The sequence below is a fragment of the Suncus etruscus genome, chromosome 1, assembly GCF_024139225.1.
Source record: "Suncus etruscus isolate mSunEtr1 chromosome 1, mSunEtr1.pri.cur, whole genome shotgun sequence".
Taxonomy (NCBI): domain Eukaryota; kingdom Metazoa; phylum Chordata; class Mammalia; order Eulipotyphla; family Soricidae; genus Suncus; species Suncus etruscus.
Genome location: NC_064848.1, coordinates 131,902,097 through 131,919,866, shown reverse-complemented (window position 1 = coordinate 131,919,866; position 17,770 = coordinate 131,902,097). Strand labels below are relative to the sequence as shown.

General features: G+C 35.1%; 1 protein-coding gene across 1 annotated transcript in view; it reads left to right on the top strand.

Moving 5' to 3' along the window:
- The first annotated feature begins 4,183 nt into the window (after nt 1-4,183).
- Nucleotides 4,184-17,770, top strand: part of SLC13A1 (solute carrier family 13 member 1) — a 77,017-nt gene continuing 63,430 nt past the window's right edge. The window contains exons 1-2 of the mRNA XM_049779257.1: nt 4,184-4,279; nt 11,838-11,966. Coding sequence (XP_049635214.1) covers nt 4,184-4,279; nt 11,838-11,966 — 225 coding nt within the window. The remainder of the gene's footprint in view (nt 4,280-11,837; nt 11,967-17,770) is intronic.

The window sequence follows — 17,770 nt, the reverse complement described above, 5'->3', positions numbered from 1 at the left end:
TCCCAGAAGAATGGGGAAGCAGAGGAGTTTGCCTACACTCACTCCAAAAAGCACTGGCGATATCAACTCAAAGATGTGTGTACTTGAAGTTTGGTTAGAATGGTGTCCCTGACTAAATAATAGAAGGGTGGAAAGGCAAAATGATGCTTCTGAGTGATGGATACAGCAGGTGTGACCTTGTCAGGGCGGGGGCTTGGTCTGCCCTCTCCTCCCAATTTTTCTTGCTCTCTGATGCATGGCCTGTGTATTCATGATTTTTTACAGTTTTTTTTTTGTTTGTTTTTAGAAAAGAATAAGTTCATGGAATTGGCCCAGTGTGAATATGGTGACTGTGATTATGGGTGTGGTTTCAGTTACCAGGCCTCCCTGAAGATGTAAGATAGAGAGGTTGCTTGCACTTGCTCCCAAAAGCTCTGGTGATTATCATCAACCCAAATATCAGCATACCTAAAGTCTGGTTAGATTGGTGTCCCAAGAGAATGATAGAGGGATGGGAAGACAGGGCCATAGGCAAAACAGTGATTCTAAGTGACATGTTCAGCAGATGTGGCTTAGGCAGTGTGGGGACTTGGTCCACTCTCTGATCCCAGTATTTCCAACTTTCTGCTGCATGGCTAGTGTATACATGATTTCTCACAGCTTGGTACATCTTTTTAGGAAAATAGTGAGTGAATATATAGAGCTGGAAATATTACCCATTTCATTGTTTCATAAACCATTCTAAAATATTAAATTCTTAAATATTATAATTTAAAATATTAAATTCTTAAAATACTCTACCAGAATACCTGCCATATTTTAAATGCCAGTTCAATCCTATTATGGACCTAGTTTAATTTGTCTTCAGTGGTTCCCCTTTGCTGAAGAGAAATGATTACAGCAAAGTATGTATGTATAAAGTATGTATACACTAATATATCTGAGAGATGTTTTCTTTATGCATAACATAATAAAATATTCATCTTATACATTCACATACTACACATTAGTACTGTTTCAGTTACAATCTCTTGAATAGCAATAATTATGTTACCTTTTTGCACATCTTTATTTTTTTCTGTACTTCATTCTTCTCTTGATCTACCGTATTTTCCGGCATATAAGACGACTTTTAAAACAAAAATAAGTCAACTGAAAATCAGGGGTTGTCTTATACGCCGAGTATATCCTGAAAAATGTTTCAATATGCCGCTAATTGAAACAAAAAAAATCAGGCCGCAGAGTTTCCAAATCTCTTTCTTGGGGGCTCCCAAACAGTACTCAGGAGATCTGGGGGCCACTTGTGGCAAAACCCAGCTAACCGTGTTGGTGGTTCAGTGCTAAGGTCCGAGGATGGGGTGTTGTTTGGTTCATGTAGTGGGGGAGATTAACTGACGCCACCGGGGATTTGCCAGAAAAGATGCCTATGATAAGGGACCAATCACTGCCAGGCTGCTGGACCGCCTCTCTAACTCAGCCAATCCAAGCAGGCTTTTCATGCATGCAAATTAGAAAATGTTTTGGAACCGGATCTACACTGTAAAAAGCCTGCTCAGATTGGCCAGAGTCATAGAGGAAGTCTATTACAGTATAATCTTTGAACCTTGCTTGTAGTGATTGGCTCACTGTGGTACATACAGTTGCAGCACAAGAACGTTCTGTCTGATACAGCAAATATAGGCCTAAACCTATGTTTTAACTGCAAAATTAGGGGTCGTCTTATACGCCAGAAAATACGGTATCTTTCTTGGAAAAAGCAGTTCAAACTATGAGGATATAGAGCAATCTTCAATTCTCTCATTGCCTCATAGAAAATTTAATGTCTGTTACAATATGCACTCCGTTTGTTTTTGTTTTATTTTTATTTATTTATTTTTTGGTTTTTGGGTCACATCCGGCAGTGGTCAGACGTTACTCCTGGCTCTATGCTCAGAAATCACTGTGGCAGGCACAGGAGACCATATGGAATTCTGGGATTCGAACCACTGTCCTGTATGCAAGGCAAATGCCTTCCTTCCTTGCTATCTCTCCGGCCCCTTGTTTTTGTTTTAATCTTTGCCTTTACTTCTCACCATTTAACATAAAGAACTATTTAATTTTTTTCTTCAGCACCAAACATATTGCTTATTACATAGTAAATATTTGATAGATATTCAGAATGATAGATATTTGGTTGTTATCCATAACAAGAGATACTTGATAGCTATACAGAATGATTATCTGTCATGTCAGGAGGATGTGGGGTTTAATTTGGATCTTGTAGGAAAAATACGATGCAGAAGAGGATAATAAAAAAGAGTAAAAACTGATTAAAAGTGTCAATAATGCAAATGTAGCAAGAGTACGTTTCTTCCACAAAGATGTCTAGTCCTTTCATGATGCAAGCTTATACAATAATAAATGTGAATGTCCACCAAGTTTATTAAAATATTAAAAATAGTTACTATCTCTTCAAATCATAGGTGAACCAGTAGGTTCAAATAAGTAAAGGGAGTTGGAGGTCTTAAGCACCGGCCTATCTAACTCCCAAGCAATTTAGTGACAGTGTCTTTTAAACATTTATATAAGCTCTTTAAAAAAAAATGCACTGTTTATCTTATCCAGTGTTTCAGGGTGTGTAAGGATAAAAAAAAAAACCCACGAAGCTGAGATTTTCTGCCTGATTGTGGAGCAACTATTATTCATAATGAATAAAAAGTTTGATTAAGAAATAAAACTCTTTGAATCTGCTGAGATTTAGGAGGCTTGCTGTCCCTAAGTGTAGGAATTTCTGATATTTTGCCTACCATATTGTGAAAAACTCTCCAAGTGATGATGTTATACAGTTACATTATCTAGTGTATAAACAAGACACTTAAAAAGAGCTTAATATTCTTTTGAATTAGATCACCCGATTCACCTGAGATACCTAATGGAAATTAAAAGCTATAGATATGAAATTGAGATGCTGCACATTTAATTTTGCATGCTTTGGAAGCAGTTATTTCATGGACTGCTTTTGAATGCATCCAAATCAAAAACCAGATGATCTCTGTGGTTATATTTGGTTCTGCTTGTGCAGCAGGTGTGAACATAGTACATTTCCAAATGCTAATTAATTGCAGAGGTTATATGAAAAAAAAAGGAATAAAAATTATCTAGTAATTAGTAGACTAGAGTCACCTCTGACCTTCTCCTGCTCTCCACTGGAGCTAAAAATTAACAAGAAATCATTTTATTATGTTTTGTTTTGTTTTGTTGTTGTTACTTTATAGTTGGGTTTCCTCATGTTCTTATTTTTTGAGTTGAGGATATTTGGAATTCTTGTTAGCTTTGCAGTTATATAGATTGAGTCTTGAGAAATCACTGCAGTGGTACAAGTAGGTGTATCAGAAACCTCACAGAGCTCTTTAAAGGCTCTGTCAAATAATAATAGTGTTTTTCTTTTAGCACACAGATTTAGAATGCATGATTTTTATTCCTTCTTAATTGCCTTGCATTCTCTTCAACAAATCAATTGCAGCAGGGAGGCCTGTGATTGGTTCTATGTTTCTCAAGCAGTGCTGAAAAATCATACATACTAATTCACTAGCCAAATTACTCCCTAATATCATTCCGTATGTCATTTTAAAGGTAAGGGGAGGATAAAAAGAACCCTATTTTAAAGTCTAATTTATATTTCAATTCCACCTGGAGCTATCATTTAAAAGAAAATCAAGGTGATTTTTAAATATAATCGGCCACATTTCCCAAGACAATTTTTTAGTCAGAACAGAGAGATGTGGAGAAGGGCAGAGACTTTATCCAACTCCCCTCTCCATGATTTTATTTGCTTTTTCTAGCGCTACAGCAAATGCCCCAATTGCACTTAGTTTAGGTGGTTAATAGAGATAATGACTATGTTGTTGCTAATAAGACCTGGGAAAGTAAGATAAAGTTAATTTTCAGAAAGTTGACTTTGAAGGTATAATTTTAGTTTCAATTCTAGCTTTTGGGAAGAAAGATGAGAGGATTTCCTAAGGAAAAATATGGAGAAAATCACCTCTGAGGTGAAGCATCAAACTACCCATACTAAGTAGAAATAGAGTAGTAAAAAAAAATACTCATGGTAAAAATATTGTATGTTTATGAGAGTGATGTAATGATATAAGATAAGGGTGAACTGAATTATTAAAATAAGACAAGGCAAATTTTATTCAGTCAACAAATAGTAACATCTTACTATATGACGTTATTTTTAGCTTTGACAATAAAGTTAGTATGCTTAGTTCATATGGAGTTTATACTTCTTGGAATCCCATCTGTCCCACATAGTAGCAATGTGACCATTGATTCCAGGTTATACCAACCTCATAAAAATTTGGCAGTGACTGAAGATAAGCCATCCGAATACTCCAAGAATTAGATTTGTCATGTAGTAAATTATACACCAAAACATAATTTATCCTCCTCTTTCTTAATATGTCATAAAAACCCATTTTCTCTCTTCAAAACTTGTTATTAGCATTTTATATAAATATATAAAATGAAGAATCCTCAACTTATTAAATATAAACACAAAGTAATACATATTTTTATAGATTAGAGTCATAAAAGAAAGCAGAAAGATACTCAGTGATAAAAAGTGGTACTCAATTATTTTGGTGTCAGAGTCAATTTGAATGTCATAAACTAAAATTTGACAGAAAGTAGAATTATTTCTTGCAGCTATAAAAAGAAAGCCCAAACTGACTACTATTTGAAATAGTATCACAAGATGCAGATATTACCCAGAATCTCAGCCAGGGGTTGAGTCAAGATACCTAAATCTAAGCTATATTATGGATTTGCATCAAGCTGGCAGCATAGGACTCCAGGCTAACAAACCAAGACATATTATGAAGAGGAAGCCAGAGAAAACTATAAGACTTCTAAATAATTATTAATTATTGCAGAAAGAAAAATAAAGGCAAAATAGCTATCAAGTTATCAAGTAGGATAAATCCAAAAACACAATGCCAAAATGAAATAAGACATTTAAGAAAAGCCTAATGATATTTACACACATAAAAGCAGCCGAAATCATATAAAAACAACAGTAAAATCAGTTGTTAGAGGAAGGGAAACATACATACATACATACATACACACACACACACACACACACACACACACACTTGCATGCACACACTCAACCCCAAATAATGCCTATTATAAAATTGGAAATGTGTCAATCATATAACAAAAAATTTGGAGATATATAAATTCCTAGATGCATCAAATCTATCAAAATTATCATCAAATCTTTATATACGAATTTTAAATTAGTAATCATACACCTTAAAAATTTATCAGGAGTTGGGAATGTGACTCAGTGGTAGTCTGTGTGTGAAATGTGTGAGCCATGAGGATTGAGAATGGTGGAGAGAGAGACAGACAGACAGAGAGATGAGAGACAGAGAGACAGAGAGAGACAGAGAGAGAGGGACAGAGACAGAGACAGAGAAAGAGACAGAGAGAGAGAGACAGAGACAGAGAGAGACAGAGAGGGAAGGAGGGAGGGAGGAGATAGAGCGTGTGCACTTAGGACTAGATGTCTTCATTTGTAAATTCTACTATTTAATGAAGAAATAATAACAGGGCCCGGAGAGATAGCACAGCGGCGTTTGCCTTGCAAGCAGCCAATCCAGGACCAAAGGTGGTTGGTTCGAATCCCGGTGTCCCATATGGTCCCCCGAGCCTGCCAGGAGCTATTTCTGAGCAGACAGCCAGGAGTAACCCCTGAGCACCTCCGGGTGTGGCCCAAAAAACAAACAAAAAAAAGAAATAATAACAATTATTTTTAAGATCTTCAACAAATTTTAAAAGTAGATAGGTAGCACTTTCAAATTTATTTGTGAAGGCAAGGTTACCAATATTCCAATTTGTAAGGAAACATTAAAGAATCAGAAATATAAATAAAAAATGTACTGCAAGCTAATTTTGCTTAGCACACATGACTTCTCCCATAAGTGTTGAAATTTCACTCCAACGTGGTTCTATTCTAATAGACAGTCATTGTGAACTCTAAAAAAATTAAATACAAAATAAATAAAATAAAAATTTTAAGGTTTAAACTATTAGAAAACAATAATAAACCAAAGAAATCTTACTAGAAAAGAAACTGTTATGTACCAATGACACATATAGTGAATCCCAAAGATTTTATTGAAAAAAATTATTTTAAGTTATGAGTACTGTAAAATGACAGCTTACAAAATCAATTTAAAAAAACAAACAAGTTGTTTGCATGCCTACAAAAAACAACTAATTAATAAAATAAGTTAAGAAAATCTTATTTATAACTTCATCCCAAGCAACTAAATTCCTTGGAATAATTCTAAGAAAGAAAAGTTGCCATAAAATAAAAACTACAAGATACTGTTACAAGAAGTAGAACATTGGCAGATAGAAAGACTTCCCATATTCCTGGATGAGGAAAAGTAATACAATTAAAATGCTCACTTTGCTAAAATCAATTCAACATAATTTTTTAAAAGCTATTCAACAGATTCAATAAAAATCTTATCAAAGTTGGGACCAGATCGGTGGCACAAGCAGTAGGCATTTGCCTTGCATGCACTAAACTAGGATAGATCGCGGTTCGATCCTCTGGAGTCCCATATCGCCCCCTATTTCTGAGTGCATAACCAGGAATAACCCGTGAGCATCACCGGATGTAGCCCAAAAAAGCAAAAACAAAAACAAACAATTAAAAACACCTGGGGCAGGAGCTGTGGCTCAAATAGTAAGCCATCTCTTGCCCACGCTAGCCTAGGACAGACCATGGTTTGGTCCCCCCTCCCCCAGTGTCCAATATGGTCCTCCAAGCCAGGAGCGATTTCTGAGCACATAGCCAGGAGTAACCCCTGAGTGTCACCAGGTGTGGCCAAAAAAAAAAAAAAAACCTTATGAAAGTTGATTCCCTATATATTATATATAATTTATACTTTAAGGAATTTGGACAAAAAAAAAGCTAAAATTTATATGAAACTATGAAAGACTCCCTGTAGCTAAATCCTGAGAAAAGTGAAGAAAATTTAGGCATCGTATACCCAACTTCAAACAATATTTCAAAACAACAATAATGAATTGTCTGAAATAAACATAGGCACCCTAATAAAATATAATAAATAGAAAAATTACTTTTTCTCATAAAATTAAAAAATATAATAAATTATAAGTTTATTTAATTTTTAATACAATTTTTATTTAGGCATCATGATTTAAGAAGTCATCCATTGTATAGAAGCCTATCTCCATTCTGTTATAAAATATATTTTAATACTTTTTGATAAGAACTGTTTCCATAAAGTTTCTTGAGATTTGCATTCGATAGCTGGTTCTCACCATGAACCTCTAAACCATAATGCTCTAATAGTTAAATCCCAGATACCATAAGTGCCATCTAATACATTTGTATGATCATAAGCTGATCTCGTGAATTCTTTGGCTTGCCTACATTATTTAAATAAAGCAACTGATGACCAAATCTAGCACAATTTTGATTCACAATGGGATTTGTCTGTAACTTGAATTAATATTTACAAACTACCAGAATTCACATGAAAATAAAACCTGAATATCTGGTTGTTTCTTTTGAAAAAAAATGAAGTGTTTTAGCAGCAGTGGGATCATTTTTTATATTAACAGTTCTCCAAACTCAGGAGCACTTACCCTTTAGATACTGACTTGTGCTTTTCAGTTCTGCACAGGAACACCATATCATCTCACTCACATCTTATCTCCTTGACCTCTGTCAGCACTTGAGCAAAATCTCTGGTAAGAAGAATGCTATCTGCCTGATATGATTTGCAAATCTTATTTTACAAGTCAGACTCAAAAGGTAAAAAGAAAGATATGAGCATTTGTGGGAATTGCTTGCAGTATCTTTATTTTAAATTCAAATTCTTAAAAGGAAGAAAATATAATTACTTCCCTTTTGGTAGGTAAGATACCCATCACTTCCAGCTTTGTCAGAAAAGTATATAATTTTTTCTTGATTGTCCCTGATTGGCTGAAAATTGTGCATTCAGCATATCGATGGATCCATTTTAGGAACAAGGATTTCTTCCAATTCCTGTTTTTATCTCCTATCAGCCTGGTCAAGATTTAAATTAATGATGCTCTTTTGGCCCATGAATACTACTTATACATTTGATAATAGGATAATCCAGATAGTATCAGTAACAGTTTTAGGAATCTTATATTAAAATAGAGAGGATTAGTGCTTACTTTTCTAGCATGCATACTAAGGTGAGAAGAAAACAATAAACAAAGCACACATGCAAATTTGTGAAGCATTCCATATAAAAAGTCATTTAAAAATAAAGAATACAGGGGCCAGAGAGGTGGCACAAGCCATAAGGTGTCTGCCTTACCTGAAATAGCCTAGGACAAACCACGGTTTGATCTCCCCGTGTCCAATATGGTCCCCCAAGCCAGGAGCAACTTCTGAGCACATAGCTAGGAGTAACCCCTGAATGTCACTGGGTGTTGTCCTCAAACCAAAAACCAAAATAATAATAATAATAATAATAATAATAATAAAGAATACAGGGCTATTTTCTTTAAAATAAGGATGGGCAAGAATTCTTGTTAAGAATAAACAAGGAGGGCCCAGAGACATAGCACAGCGGCGTTTGCCTTGCAAGCAGCCGATCCAGGACCAAAGATGGTTGGTTCGAATCCCGGTGTCCCATATGATTCCCCGTGCCTGCCAGGAGCTATTTCTGAGCAGACAGCCAGGAGTAACCCCTGAGCACAGCCGCGTGTGGTCCAACCCCCCCCCCCAAAAAAAAAAGAATAAAAAAGGAATGTAGTAAAATCACCATTTTATTTTTTTCTTGCTCATGTATATTCAAAGTAGCTAATATAAGGATGAGTAATTTGTAGTGAACAAGTTCTTTCATTGAAGAAAACTCAGAAGTTATCTAGCCACTGCCACTCCATAGAAGTCTGAATATGTTTTGTTTTACTTTGTTTTGAGAAAAATAGCTTGACTTGAGGTAGAAGAAAATATCATTTTAATTTCTTTTTTTTTACTGTGTTCATTTTAATTTCTTATTAAAAATTCTGAGTAACCAATGAGCCACTAGCAATCCAAACTTTTTCTCTTTATTTTTTTCTATTTCTCTACTTCTTTTTTTTTCTTTTTGTTTTTGTTTTTGGGTCAGACCCAGCAGCACTCAGGGGTTACTCCTGGCTCTATGCTCAGAAATCACTCCTGGCAGGCTTGGGGACTATAGGGGATGTCGGGATTCAAACCACCATCTTTCTGCGTCTAAGGCAAACGCCTTACCACTGTGCAATCTCTCCGGCCCCAGTCCTCTATTTCTAAAACAGAACATGGTACTGCTATCACCACTATATTCTGTAACTCTACAACTACAATAATGAGCAAATAATGATTCAAATAATAAAAGGAAGTTAATAGCTTTCATTTTTTCCAGCCCTTGTTGTATAGTGAAAATCATTGCTACAATTGAAATGTTGTTTGTTTGGGTTTTCTTGTTTGTTTGTTTGTTTGTTTAGGATTAATTGAATTGATAGTATATTAACACTTAGATCATGATTCTTTCCCAAAGTAACATGAAACAATATTGGGGAATCCCAGAAGAATTTCTTAACACTAAAAACATCAAGGAATCCTAAGAGACAGTTCAGTATTGTCTGCAGTGGGAAGGTGGGATAGAAATTGAGAACCTGATAGAACGACAGAGAGACTGGTTGAGGCCGATGAGCAAAATTCTAAAAGCAAGCACACTATTTTTTAAAATCTTATTTCTTGCAAGTATGATAGAAAACAAAGTAATAATAAAGCTAAGAAGTTATTCATATATACTCATGAAGGGAAAAATGAAAGTTTAGTCTTTTGTCCTATTCTGCTATTTTCAATCCTACTCTGTTATTTTCAATTAGGATAGTATTCTCAAATTCTCTCCAGAGCATGTAAAGATAGTCCAATAAATTTTATTTTACTGCTTATTGTTTGTCAAAACCACAGAGTTGGGCTCTTTATAAAGTTGTCAACATCAAAACACATCTTTATTCTTTATCCTTTATAAAGAAAACACAATAAAGGTACAACACAATCCTTCATGACAGAATATTGCAGATACACTGAAAATGCAGGGATGCTAGGGAAATAAACACTGTCAGCTAGGAGAAGAGTAATAGAGCTAGGAATTAGAGCTAGAATAGAACTGGAGAAATCTGAAATAAAATGCCTCATTAAATTTATACTGTAGTTTTCACTGATTAGTTAAGTGTAGTTCAGAATTTAAAGAGATAAAGCACTATAAGAGCACAACATATAATGATGGCTAACCTATAATGCTTACTTAGCTTGGTGCTGCAGATTTCATAATGCAATCATTACATAAGTCAAATATGATGACATATAATCATTACTTAGCAAAACTCTAAAACAGAAACCAAATTTTATACTAGAACATAATAAGTGTTAGGGTCCAGAGTCGAAGGGCAAGATCACACAATTTAAATAAAGCAAAGCTTTATTTTGTCTATTAACAAGCTACAAAGTGAACAATCAGGGCCACCTCCTACAGAAGGTGACCCCACCCAGGGGTCACAAGCTAGGTTATATAGGGCTAGAAGCAGAAAGTCTTAACCTTTAAGTTGATTGGTTGTTTCTAAGGTGTTTCTAGGGTGTTTCATCATGTACATTTATGGCTAGATATCTAGGGTGGTATATTTTGGTTTATAGGGCCTTGGGGTTTGTGTCATTATTGTTGGACAGAAATTTAACCCTTACATGGAACTTAGCTTTATTAGCCTTAAATGGAAACAACTTTAGGTTGACAAAACTAAAGCTCTTCTAAACCTAAAGCCTAAATCTAAATCTAAAGCACTTCTGCTCCAGGCTTCACAGTGTCATCATACTTGGTGAGTCTCATTAGAAGCTCTATTGCTCACCACGTTTTATCTGAAATAAAATCATATTTAAGAGTTTACAGGGTTTGGGCCAGAGAGATAGCACAGTGGTAGAGCGTTTGCCTTGCAAGCAGCCGATCCAGGACAGATGTGATTCGAATCCTGGCATTCCAGTACCCCAAGCCTGCCAGGAGCAATTTCTGAGTACCGAGCCAGGAGTAACCCCTGAGCACTGCTGGTTGTGACTCAAAAACCAAAAAAAAAAAAAAAAGTTTCTTGGGATTGATTTTATTGTTTTTGTAGAAGGAAAGGGGAACAGGTGAACCAAACACAGAGAAATGCAGTTCAAAAGTGGCAGGTGTATCTTATTCTGAAGAGTCAATAATAGGCTGCTTTTACTCTTATTGGAAGTGGGAGGATGTTATATAGGTCAAATGAAGGTAAGCACAAACACCCACCTGAGGCAATATGAAGACAGAAAATATGAACATATTAATTCTTACCTATTTTGAAGAAATTGTGAAATTTAATGCATAAGAAAATTTTATGCCTTTGACTTTCTAATTTTATTAATATATATTTAAATGTGTTAAATTATAGAAACGCTAATTTGTATTCTACCGCCCAATCTACAGGCTCAGAGAGGTCTTCAGAATTTCTTCTTGGAGTCAGAGCGATAGCACAGTAGTAGGGTATTTGCCTTGCACATGACAGATCCAGGACAGACCTGGTTCAATTCCTGGCATCCCATATGGTCCCCTAGCCAGGAGTGATTTCTGAGCACATAGAGAGAAGTAACTCCTAAGCATCATTGTGTGTGGCAAAAACAAAACAACAACAACAAAAAAAAAATACAGAATTTCTTCTTTTCTTTCTCTGTGATACAACTCATCCAACAAATGTGGTTGTAATTTGATGATTTTCCAGCCTCATGATTTCCCTTGAAATTTTTTGTGTCTTTCCAGGAAGCAGAATGTGCCTATACACTCTTTATCGTCGCAGTGTTTTGGATTACAGAAGCTTTGCCTCTGTCAGTAACAGCTTTGCTGCCTGGTTTAATGTTTCCGTTGTTTGGGATCATGCCTTCTAAGAAGGTAAGTAATCTACCAAATGTTGATCAGAATCAGATTTCTTCCCGTGTGTTGATATTTCCATTACACATAAACCCTTCAGATTTTGAGTTTTCTGCCTCTTGAATTCTGCTTGAATGTCTTATTTAAATGACAAAATAAAAAAAACCGCCCCCCCTCAAAAAAAAAAAAAACCAAAAACGAACAAGCATCAGCTTCTTGAGTTATGTGAAAGTGTGTGTATCTATTATCCCAGGTTGACATTTGTCTCTCCTAGACAAAAGGGCTAACAAATTCCTGTCCTGCATAAGTTTTTTCTATCCTGTAAATTTTAGCCTCACACAAGTGTTGGAAAAGCAATTTTTGTTTTTAATGAAGAAAAAAGCTCCTTTGTTTTCCTTTCCATAAACCTGCCGTTTCACAAGAAAATGCCGAATTAACTTTCACGTGCATTTCTACTTTGTTCTTGCTGAGAAGAGTTTCTCATGCTGAGAGCTGTTGCTGAACTTACACAATCTAAGGGTACCTGACTGAAGAAAATGGATTCAGTTTCCCAATAAAAACACAAAATGCATTGAAACCTAACTAGCTATCTCCATGTCTTCTCTAGTTACACAACTGCCTAAATCACAACTGAAACAATGCTCAGGAAAGATATAAAATTCATGATACCAGTGCCTGCAATATATCACCTACGGGCTTCTGTTTTCTACCCTGGGTCCAATGGTGCTGCTCTCTTGAGAAACTCATTTGTCTTGTACTGTGGGTGGAGAATTTTCTCTATAACTAATGTGGTAATACAGATAGTTTTTTTCTGATACTGGCTCAAACCCTTTGTTGCTTTTCATTCATTCTTCTACACTTTAGAATCCAAGTTTAGCCTTTTGAATTTCTGATCCTTTATGTTCTCCTGTTATTTCCACATTGGAAAAGAAATACAGTAAAAAGTTTCTTGAATCATTCTAAGAGCAGTTGCCTAGCAGGGAGCATAGCCAAGAGAGTGGATTCCTACTGCACCAAGACTAGCCAGAATCAATAATTTACAAATTTCTCAAATACTCTCACTGGTTATATGACTCTCAACAAATAGAAAAAATAATGGGTTGGCAAGTTCTCAAAATGAGAAGTCAGACCTATTCCTAATGCCTTGGTGTGAATTGGGGTCCTGCCTCCAGGGATAATTAAGTTACTTTAATGATAACAGTCACATATTTGGCTTATATGATTTAATATCAACAAAGTGACCATATTGACTTTGTAAATGAGGCAGAGAGAGAATTAGTCTGACTGGCATTTAAGAGTATTTCCATAGCAAGCAGGCTAGGACAGAGAAAGGGAAAAGGCTTGACTTTGTAATTCCGGTTTTGTGAAATCAAAAGAAATGTCTTGGCTTGGCACTCTGTGAAGGCTTTACTAAAGCAGCAAAATTCTAGGTACCAATGGTAGCTGCATTCATTATCCAGACTGCTGATATCTACCTACGGTTCTTTTATTACCAGATGTGTCAGCCTCAGAATAATTTTGCAGTTATAAAATTACTGACTTGGACAGAAGTTTGTCTGAGTCACCTACTCTAGGCACGACTGTCCTATACTATTTCTTACAGGTGAAATCATTCAGTAAATGCATACATACTTCCTTGTGTGGGCCTATATTTTCCCACATGGCAATCCATATTAGTAATAAGTTTGGTGCTAAAGAATTCAACTTTACTGAATCCAAGCCTGAAATTCATTCTCTATGACTCAGCATTTTTGTTTTACATCTAAGATTTAACAAATAAACCTTATCTTTTCTTTTTTTGATAGTATTTTTTGCATTTGAATATATATATGAATATATATTAAAACAAAATATAAAATACATATAAATATAAAATATATATGTACATATATATTTGGTTTGGGGGCCACAACCCATGACCCTCAGGGTTTACTTCTGGTTCTATGCTCAGGGATTCCTCCTGACAAACTCCAGGGACTATATAGGAGGCTGAGGATCAAAACTTGGTTGGCAGCTTGAAAGGTAATTGCCTTCCCCACTGTGCATTGTTCTGGCACCAGTTTATTTTTAATTTTTAATTTTTTAGGCCTCCCACTTCTAAGTTTTCTGGTTTGTAGACCTCAGTTTCTTTCTTCAACCTTACCACCCTATCATCCCTACTGTTTTGTTTATTTTGGGGCCACATTTGGCAGCACTCAGAGTTTACTGCTGGCATTAAGCTCAAAGATCATTTCTGACAGGGTTTGGGAGACCTTCTGGAATGATGGAGATTGAACCTGGTCTGCTAGATGCAAAGCAAATGCCCCACCCATTATAATACTGCTCCAATCCTTTTATCATTACTATTTTATTTTCCTGATACTACCTCCAGTGTGTCAAAATATTTAATAAGTATAAATTATGTTATATAATAAATACTCAGTATAAGTTAAAGTTATTATCAGATACATTTGACAGAAGCAAAAAATATTCCCAAAGAAACATGATTGTTATAAAAGTGAATAAATCTTTTGTCTCTCTGTTCTTACATATTATTTTCTTTTAGTCTTTTGCGTATGTTAGGAGCCTTACACATTATTTTTTTGGCCACAATAATTTTATTCTTACTGTGACTATATATAAAGTAGTAATTAGATCTAATTAAATACTAAGACCAATCTGAGAACATTGCTGTACTTAAAAAAATCAACAAATATTTAAATATTCTCTTACATACCTATTAAATTAAACCTGAAATTCTAAATATTTTGTGCACTCAAATATTTTTGAACATATATATTGTAATTATTGAAAATATGTTAATATATAATTATTGAAAATATGTTAATATATAAATTTATATATAAATAAATATATAAATAAAAATTAATATAGATAACTGTGACATTTCACATATGCATTTATAAATATATAGTTACTATATATAGTATATATAGTTAATAGCTACTCAGTAAGATGATAAAATATCTAGAGTTCTATCAGGCACTTGGAAACAGTAAATGAATAAAATCAGATAAAATGTCCTTTTATTTCAAGAAGTAAAGAAACTAAAAAGGAATATATATTAAGTAACAGATAAATTCAATGGTGAGTTAGAAGATATTTAGTGTTACAGAAAAATATTCAATGGGATAATGAGAACAGGGATAGAGTTGGAGTTTTAAAGTGGATAAATCTGATTAGACATATAGTGCCAATTCCTGAACCAAATTTACAGAAGATGAGGGTCAAACATTTGCTCTGTGTAGAAACACTGAATATGGGGAAAATCCAGCATAAAGACCTAAAGGTATTTATACATATATTTCAGTATGATTGGAACAAAGTGAATGAAGAATGGAAAATGGTATTAGGGAGATAACGTTATATGCCTAGATGGCGTGAACTGTCGAGGGACTAAGGAGGCTACTATAACATTTTAAGTCTAAGTTGAAGTGGGGCCTTCTAGATGTCTAAGTAGAAGAGTGTTCAATTTAATTTTTAGTTTTAAATGGTTAATTGAGTTGTTATGTAGAGAAAATAATACAAGAAGGTGTGGCTGCAGTAATTCAAGAAAGATGACATGATAATTCAGCAATAATAATAGAGTTATTGACCATATTCTTGATAATTTTTTAAGTAAAGTCAAGGAAATTTTTTGAGTGACTTAACATGGCCTGCCTCCAAAAAGGGTGTGTGTGTGTGTGTGTGTGTGTGTGTGTGTTTTGCCTTTGCTTTTGACTGATCAACTAGGAAATTTAAGTGATCATCAGTTAAATGGGAAAGAGTAAGAGTAGAGTAGACTTGTTACAAGAAATAAATCTCTTGTTACACCTAATGATCATTGTTGGATATTCAGTTTAGTAAAATATTATATATATATGTGTGAAGATGATACAAAAGGCAGGTATAAAATAGGCAAATGCAAAAGCCCATAGTTCACGAGAAAGAAATGAGCTATAAGTAAACATTGGGGAATCATCAGCATATTGAGATACTTATAAGATTTAGTCAGATTATTTAAGGAGTGAATAAAAATAAGAAAGCAAAGAGGAGGGCCAGAGTAATAGCGCAGCAGTAGGGAGTTTGCTTTCTACGCTGCTGATCCAGGACGAACCTTGGTTCAATCCCAGTGTCCCATATGGTCTCCAAAGCCAGGAGAGATTTCTGAGCGCCTAGCCAGGAGTAACCCCTGAGCTCACCAGGTGTGGCCCAAAAACAAAACAAACAAACAAACAAACAAAACAAAACAAAAGCAAAGAGAAAAAACTGGATTGTGGTAAACTATATTATGAGTTTGTTGTGAGGAGAATGTACTAGCAAAGAATACTGAAAAGGATAGGAAGGTGACTTTGTAGAAAGACTAGGAGTATATGGTGTTGAATTCCAAGTGAAGTGAATGTTTTAAGAAAGTGATTAGTGATAGGAACACCATAATGTTTCTATTGACCATTAAATTTGTTAATACAATTTAAATAAATTTTGGGGGGTAAGGGATTTCGGACCATGTCCAGTGCTGGGGGGGTGGGCAGCTCTTGACTCTATATTCAGGGATAATTCCTGCTGATGCTTGGAACACTATCAAACTGGAACTGTTTGTGTGGAAGAGAAGCACCTAAATTAGTAAATTTTATAATAGGGATCTCTCCAAGGATACTCAGGGGGATCTAAGAGCCATTCAATGCTAAAGTCTAGCACTACTGACGAGCAATGAGTACCATACTTGGCAGTGGTTGGTTGGGGAATATGTGCTCCATCCTTTCAAGTTAACTCTCAGGACACAAAGAAAAATTTTTGAAAAGCAAATAAATATAGTCTATAGAATTTTATTATTGGGGCCGGGCGGTGGCGCTAAAGGTAAAGTGCCCGCCTTGCCTGCGCTAACCTTGGACGGACCGCGGTTCGATCCCCCGGTGTCCCATATGGTCCCCCAAGCCAGGAGCAACTTCTGAGCACATAGCCAGGAGTAACCCCTGAGCGTTACCGGGTGTGGCCCAAAAACCAAAAAAAAAAAAAAAAAAAAAAAGAATTTTATTATTAAAATTGATGAGGCACTTTTTAATTGAGTTTTTCATGATTGAGTTTCAGTAATGCAATGCTCTTATACCAATCTCTTCACCAATCTCCATTTCTCTCTACCAGTATCCCCACCCCCTACCCTATCCCTATAACAGGCACTATTTTCTTTTCTTCATTTCCTCTTCACCTTTTAGGCACTGTATTTTATAGTACTGTTACTGACAGGGTACCATGTATGACACTTTGCTTCCTTTTAGTACCTAATACTGGTCCAGGGTGCAGTCACTTTCCTCTAAAATGTCATAGTGGTCTCTTCCCCGATCTATTTCCTATCTCCACCTACTCCCAGTGGCAAACTTCCTAGTAAGGACCAAGTATCCTGTGACAAAGGACTTTTTAAAAAAATCTCCTTTAATTCACAAATTATATAAAGTGCTTCTTAATATTTAGTAGAAAATACAAATAAAAAAGGAACAAAATAAATTTCTTATTTAATTATAAATCAGTATAAAAAGACTTGTAGAAGTGGTGGTGAATTGATAAGCTACATGGCAGAGAGCACAGGTGCTCTTTTTTCAAAGGTGTTTAGCAGTCCTGGGGCCTGCAAGGCTAGGGATCATACACATAGAAATCATATACTATTCCACTATTTCAGACATATCTCAGTCCCAAAAGTTTATGTTTATTTTATGAATTTATATCCTAAAAGTTTATATCCTATAGTCTCTTGATTGTTATTTGACATACCATTCTTACCTATAAAGAAGAATAATACAATTAGTTTTAAATTCAGAAACATGACTTTGATAATGGTAAGGGTTAGATCA